The sequence below is a fragment of the Octopus bimaculoides genome, chromosome 1 (assembly GCF_001194135.2).
Source record: "Octopus bimaculoides isolate UCB-OBI-ISO-001 chromosome 1, ASM119413v2, whole genome shotgun sequence".
Lineage (NCBI taxonomy): Eukaryota > Metazoa > Mollusca > Cephalopoda > Octopoda > Octopodidae > Octopus > Octopus bimaculoides.
The window spans coordinates 10405998-10413285 of record NC_068981.1 but is presented as its reverse complement, the minus strand read 5'-3'; the positions used below and the strand labels follow the sequence as shown (position 1 = coordinate 10413285).

General features: G+C 35.4%; 1 protein-coding gene across 1 annotated transcript in view; it reads left to right on the top strand.

Moving 5' to 3' along the window:
• LOC106873358 (uridine-cytidine kinase 2) overlaps positions 1 to 5675 on the top strand; it is a 63521-nt gene extending 57846 nt beyond the window's left edge. Inside the window, exons 6-7 of the mRNA XM_014920687.2 lie at positions 642 to 690; positions 5065 to 5675. Coding sequence (XP_014776173.1) covers positions 642 to 690; positions 5065 to 5171 — 156 coding nt within the window. The 3' untranslated portion in view covers positions 5172 to 5675. The remainder of the gene's footprint in view (positions 1 to 641; positions 691 to 5064) is intronic.
• Positions 5676 to 7288: the final 1613 nt, after the last annotated feature.

The window sequence follows — 7288 nt, the reverse complement described above, 5'->3', positions numbered from 1 at the left end:
CATAAATATTCTTTTCTACTCTAAGCACAAGGCCCGAAATTTTTGGAGAGGGGACAGTCGATTAGACCAACCCCAGTATGTAACTGGTACTTTAAAGATAATATTGATGTATCACTATTTCTCAAATTAAATTTAAATTAATAAAAATAAATCTATTTTCATTATGAAATTAAATTTTCATTATTGTATTTTGTTTGTCAATGTAGCAAGCTGGCAGAATTGTTAGCACACTGGACAAAATGTCTAGCGAAATTTTGCCCGTTGCTATGTTTTGAGTTGAAATTCTGCCAAGGTCGACTTTACTTTCAACTTTTTGAGGTCGATAAATTAAGTACCAGTTGCGTACCAGGGTTGATGAATTAAGTACCAGTTGCATACCAGGGTCAATAAATTAAGTACTAGTTGCATACCGGGGTCGATCCAATCGACTGACCCCTTCCCCCTTCCCCAAAATTTCAGGCCTTGTGCCTAGAGTAGAAAAGAATATTGTATTTTGTTGTTGTCATTTATGCTACAGATTATGGCTTTTTACCCCAAAACCAAAACAAAACAAAAAAAAAACATTTAATTAATGTTAGAAATTGCAGACTTATGTATCATCCTGCATTCATGATTTTTAAAAACTTTGTTTTGTGTTTTAGACAAAGAAATATGCTGATGTCATCATACCAAGAGGTGCAGATAACACAGGTATGTACTTCTGCCTCTACTCTTTTGCATCTTCTAATATTTTTTTCTTCTTTTTCTCTCTTCTTTCCTTCTTCTTCTTCTCATCTTTCTTGGCATTTTGGCTCTGACACTCCACTTTCTTTTCACTCCTCTTTCTCTTTTATTCTATTAGCTCTTCCTCACTCACATTTTTCCTTGCTCTGCCTACTTTCATGTGCTTTCTTTTTTAAATCCCTCCTACCCTACTGTGCCATTTCCCTTTGCCTCTTTTGTTCACTCCTCCTTGCTTCTCCTCCTCCTCCTCGCTTCTCCTCCCCCTCCTCGCTTCTCCTCCTCCTATACATTTAAGCTTCTTTTTCTTTCTCTTGTCTCCAACTCTGTTCCATTTTCTATCATCTCTTCAATATAAATCATGTTTTCCTTCGCCATTTTCTCATTATATTTATTCATCACCAATGACCTAATTCAATGTTCCACTCATTATCTTGCAATGATCAATCATTCTTTCTATTTCCTCAATGACTTCCCCATGGTTCCTGTTTCCATCTCAGAATGACTATCCATTCTCTTCCTCAATGTCCTCTTTGTGATTCTTGTTTATTATTTCAGAACAACAACCCATTTCTTTAGCATTTTATCCTCACCATTTTAACATCATTTCATGACTAGTTTTCCATCCTGACATCATAGTTAGGATGTTACACTCACAATCGTAAGAACATGATTTTCATTACTGGTTTGGGCAATGCTTTGTGTTCTCATGCAAAACCACTTCATTTCATGTTGTTCCACTCCACTCAACGACTGTAAATGAGCTCCAGCACTAGCTGATATGATGGACTAGATCCCCCATTCAGGGGGAGTGTTGCAATCTCAGTCAACATGGAAACCAAGTTACACTCTGGCTTTATGCGTCCTATTGCTCATGACAGACGTAACCTAAGTATAGTTGGACATATCTTCTGCATTAGTGTTTTACACCCAGATGCTATTCCTCATAACAAGGCATGTCACTCACAGTGACTGTTAATCAAGTATTTATATGTGGCTTATCTCTTTTCATGAATTGTTTATATTCATTTATTCATTGTTGTCTGAGCATTGATAAATTGGAAATATTTTAAAATCAAGTAGGTTCATTTCTGTCCTGACAGTTGCAAGTAAAACTCTTTGCATTAACCCTTTCGTCACTGTATTTATTTTGAGATGTTCTGTATTTGTCTGTCTTTGTCCCACTTATACATTTGACTAGAAATTCTTCAAGGCGGTGCCCCAGCATGGCCACAGGCTAATGACTGAAACAAATAAAGCATAAAAGATAAATGGTAAAAGAAATACATGTGTGTATATACATACATAATTATACACACACACGCGCGCGCAAATATATATGTGCATTTGTATATATATATGTGTGCGTGTATATATATATATATATATATATATATATATATATATATATATATATATATATATATATATATATATATATCAATTAGTATTTTATGAGCTTAAAGCTTATAGCGATCACTGCGCAATAACTAAAGGGTCCCATATGTACAGGAAAACCTACTTTTTTTGTTGAGTGCTCATATGTCCCATTATTAGACTATTTTCTTTAGTCATTGCACAATGAACACTATAAGCTTTAAGCTTATAAAAATACTATTATTATTATTTACAGAAGTGTAAAAATTGGCGCTGCTTAACAAAACCATTCACAATAAAAAATATATACATTTCAAGGTGTAGGAGTGGCTGTGTAGTAAGCAGGTGCAAGAATAGCTGTGTGGTAAGTAGCTTGCTTACCAACCACATGGTTCCTGGTTCAGTCCCACTCCATGACGCCTTGGGCAAGTGTCTTCTAATATAGCCTCGGCTCAGTCAAAGCCTTGTGAGTAGATTTGGTAGGCGGAAACTGAAAGAAGCCCATCATATATATATATGTGTGTGTGTGTGTGTGTGTGTGTGTGTGTGTGTATGTTTATGTGTCTGTGTTTGTTCCCCCAACATTGCTTAACAACTGATGCTGGTGTGTTTACATCCCCGAAACTTAGCAGCTCGGCAAAAGAGACCGATAGAATAAGTACTAGGTCTACAATGAATAAGTCCTCGGTGTCGATTTGCTCGACTAAAGGCGGTGCTCCATCATGGCCGCAGTCAATTGGCTGAAACAAGTAAAAGAATAATAGAATAAAAGAATATATAATATCAACCTCTGTTGACATTTTTTAACGATACCAAGAGTATAATTAGTATAATTGTTATTGACATTATGAAATAACCCGTCACTTTAGTTTAATTTATCCATCTAATTACTGCTGATCAATATTAGTTTTCACTTATCATGTCATTTCTGTTTTCACTTGATCCGACAGTGTTTTCTTGTTACTTGTAGATCCAAAACATTAACTGGAGATTAGTTTTTTTTTTCAATAAGTACTATAAACAATATTTTAGAAAATTACTATTTTTAAATCTCACAACGAGAGATATTCAGCAACAGTACTTTGTAGTAAAGATTGTTTGCCAACATAACATGGCAGTCCTGGTTTAGGACTAATGTTGCTGTAATTTAGCCCCAGGAAACATCGTCTCCACCTCATTTTAATTCCCACTTTCAAAAAGCTGTAAAAAGCACTAAGTCCACTCTGCTGAGTGTCGTATAGCCAGCTGAAGGTGATTTCTCCTAGGGCTGAATTACAGCAACATTAGTCCTAAACCAGGACTGCCATGTTATGTTGGCAAACAATCTTTACTACAAACAATATTTTGACCAAACATTATAATTATTAGAGGGTGAAAAGTGAAGTTAGAGTATGCATGCTTTCTTTCAAGTCATCATCATCATCATCATCATCAGCGTTTAACTTCTTGTGATATTAGTATTCAAGTGGCTGAGTACTCCACAGATACATGTACCCATAATGTAGTTCTCAGGAAGATTCAGTGTGGCACAGAGTGCGATGACGTTGGTCGTTTGAATTACAAGTATAACTCCTTGTTACCAGCTGAGTGGACTGGAGCAACAGAGAATAGAGTGTTTTGCTCAAGAATACAATGTGCTGCTGGGAATTGAATGTATGACCATACAATTGTCAGCCACATGGCTTCAGACAACAGATAGTGCTACCTTACACAGTGGCTGCATACACTACATGTAAGTTGCCTCAACTAGATAGCACATGGGGCAAGTGCCTTCTATTATAACTCTGGGTTGACCAATGCCTTGTGAATGGACTTTGTTGATGGAAACTGATTGATAAATATATACGTGTGTGTGTGTGTGTGTGTGTGCATTACTGTCTCCTTGCCTTGACATCATGTGATAACTACATATATCATTATGCATGTAGTGCTCTTTGCTTCCAGACTAACATGAAAACATGTCTGGCCAAGGGGAATTATTATTACCTTAACTGGAAACAGGTGAGGATTGGTAACAGGAAATGCACCTGTAGAAACAAATTCTGTCCAACCCATAAGTAGATGTTAAAATGATAATGATGATAATATACAGATTATCACATCTAGATATCACTCATTACATAAAATACACACTAGATATCACATATTACATACAATATATGTTATTTACCTTTCCTAGGTATCATATGTAACATAAAAACATGGAAGTTACTTCAGTCAGATATCATATGTTACATACAATATTTGTAAATTATATCAACTAAATATCAGTCATAGTATCTGTGTAAGTTACACCACTTTTATATCACAAATGATAATATATACATACTTTATATCAACAAGATATCATGCATTGTATACAGTATATGTAGGTTACTTGACATAGATATCACACAGGGCATACAATAAATAACTATCACTTATATACCTCATTTAGGTATCACTTTTTACATACAAGAAGGTTTTTCCCAAATAGATATCTCACATGATATAATACAAATTGGTTACTACTCTAGATATTACCGTATTTTCCAGCATACAAGTTAAGGAGGGTATCCAGCCACAGAAACCATGCCAAAACAGAGGACTGGAGCCTGGTGCAACCCTCTGGCTTGCCAGCTCTTGTTAAACCATCCAAACTATGCCAGCAAGGAGAACAGACATTAAATGATGATGATGATGATGATAATGATGATGATATTGACATAGTATATTGTATAAACATTCAAACACCATCAATATTGTTCCAAATTCTTTTGTGTTTCACTTGGAATATTTGATCCTCCAAAGTCAACTTACCATCTTTTAGTTGTAAATTTTGATCTGAAGAATTCCACTTGCATGCTGGGAAATATGAAACATGATCTCATTTCATTTCTATATTGATACAGTAATGAAACGATTAATCAGAACCTGCAATGAATGTATCGTTTGTTGTTTGAATTTATTTTCTCTTTGTTTTTCTAGTTGCCATTGAGTTAATTGTCCAACATATCCAAGAATTACTGCGACCAAGCAAAAGTGAATTCTTTCCAGACTCAAAGCCCTTAGTAATTGACTATGAATGCCATTGACATATGCAATGTCTTACAGCTGTGCTGATATCAAACATATTAGAATGGTTGCATATTTTTCGTTTAGGGTTTTACTAATTTTCTTTAATTAATTATTATTAATTATGTAAAAAACCTTTTGTAACATTTTCATTTTCAATTTTTGTTGTTGTTATTTTTATTCTTCATAATTTATATGATTAATATTTTACTTAGGAGAAATAACTTGTATTTATATGACTGTTAATAAGCCTGGATTAATTAACACTTATTCATTTTCTCCAATTAACAATAATTGAAATGGTTTAAATTATGGGAAAAAAAAAAAGCAAGCAAGCAAAAATGGACCCAGAGAAAGAAACACGAAAAGAAAAATTAAAGAATACAGATTCCCTTCTCCCAAAGGAAAAAGAAGAGACAAAATAAAAACTTAGATTTACTTTTTTGAAAAGATCCTATCAATCATTTTAATAGAATTTGTTGAAAATAATAACTAATAAAGCCTAAATATTATTTTTAATGATACATGTGTGTTGTTGTTGTTGATGATGATGATGTTCATGCTGTTATTGTTATTGAACTTTGACTCAACCATGATTGATTACTGATAGTTTGTTGATCAACCGATGTGACTCAAAGCACTGATCCATTGACTTAGTTTATGACAGATCGACAGAGGATCAAATGACGAGGTTCAATGTATAGATCATTGATCCAGCTTTATTATATCCACTTAACTCAGCGTTTCTCAACTGGGGTTCCCCAGAATCCTAGGCTTCCGCAAAAGGCTCCTAGGGGTTCCACGAGAAAGAGTGAGACAAGCTAATGCTAATTTCATGATTGTAACATTACTATACATGCACAACATCTTATTGGTTATTGCAATATTGTAATATAGGGCGACGAGCTGGCAGAATCGTTAGCATGCCGGGCGAAATGCTTAGCGGTATTTCGTCCGTCTTTACGTTCTGAGTTCAAATTCCGCCGAGGTCGACTTTGCTTTTCATCCTTTCGGGGGTCGATTAAATACGTACTGGGTCGATGTAATCGACTTAATCCCTTTGTCCGTCCTTGTTTGTTCCCTCTATGTTTAGCCCCCTGTGGGCAATAAAGAAATAAATATTGTAATATAGACATCATCCTATCTAAAGACAAAGCAAAATTGTTTACTTAGTTGTTTTCCATTAACTCTAGCTTTGTTTCATCGAAATATATGATGTTACTTTAACTTGAGTATAACTTCTTAATTTGTGGTGACATAAGTAATTTCCTGCTACAACAATTGGTTCTGACGATAATCCAGAGTGTTCTGAACTTACTTCAGTTCTGATCAAACTCATCCTACCTGTTATTCATGATTTCAAAGACTCGGATGAACGTTCTAATCTTCATAACCATCAACCAATGAATCCTCTCTCTATTATCTATAAGGTCTTTAAGTTCTTGATCGATCATGTTTTTGTCTTGTATCCTGAATCATTTGGTTTGTTTTCTGACAAGCAGTGTGGTTTTCGTACGCCATGCTGCCCTGATGAACTTCTGCATGTAATAAATGAATACTTCTATCTTAATTTAGATAATTGTGGTGTGGCAAGTATTGTTGCCCTTAACACATGTGATGGTTATCTAGGCACAGAGTTAAAAAGTGGGGGTGAAAATATTCTTGTGGTGTTCTATTTGCGAAATTGAAAATTCAGCATATGTTTTCTTTTTATACAGTATAGTGAAGTCGTTGCCAGTGCAGCTGGACTGGCTCCTGTGCAGGTAGCACGTAAAAAAGACCACTTGAGCATGGCTGTTGCCAGTACTGCCTGACTGGCCCTCGTGCCGGTGGCACGTAAAAGCACCCACTATACTCTCAGAGTTGTTGGCGTTAGGAAGGGCATCCAACTGTAGAAACTCTGCCAGATCAAATTGGAGCCTGGTGCAGCCATCTGGTATGCCAGTCCTCAGTCAAATCGTCCAACCCATGCTAGCATGGAAAGCGAACGTTAAACGATGATGATGATGATGATGATGATGATAAATTTGTTGAGCTGAAAGATCGTTTGATAGCCAGAATTTTGTGTTAGTTCTTATGAAGATGTTGAGCATTTAGTATGCAGGTGATTGTCAGGGAACATAGTTGAAAGCTTTGT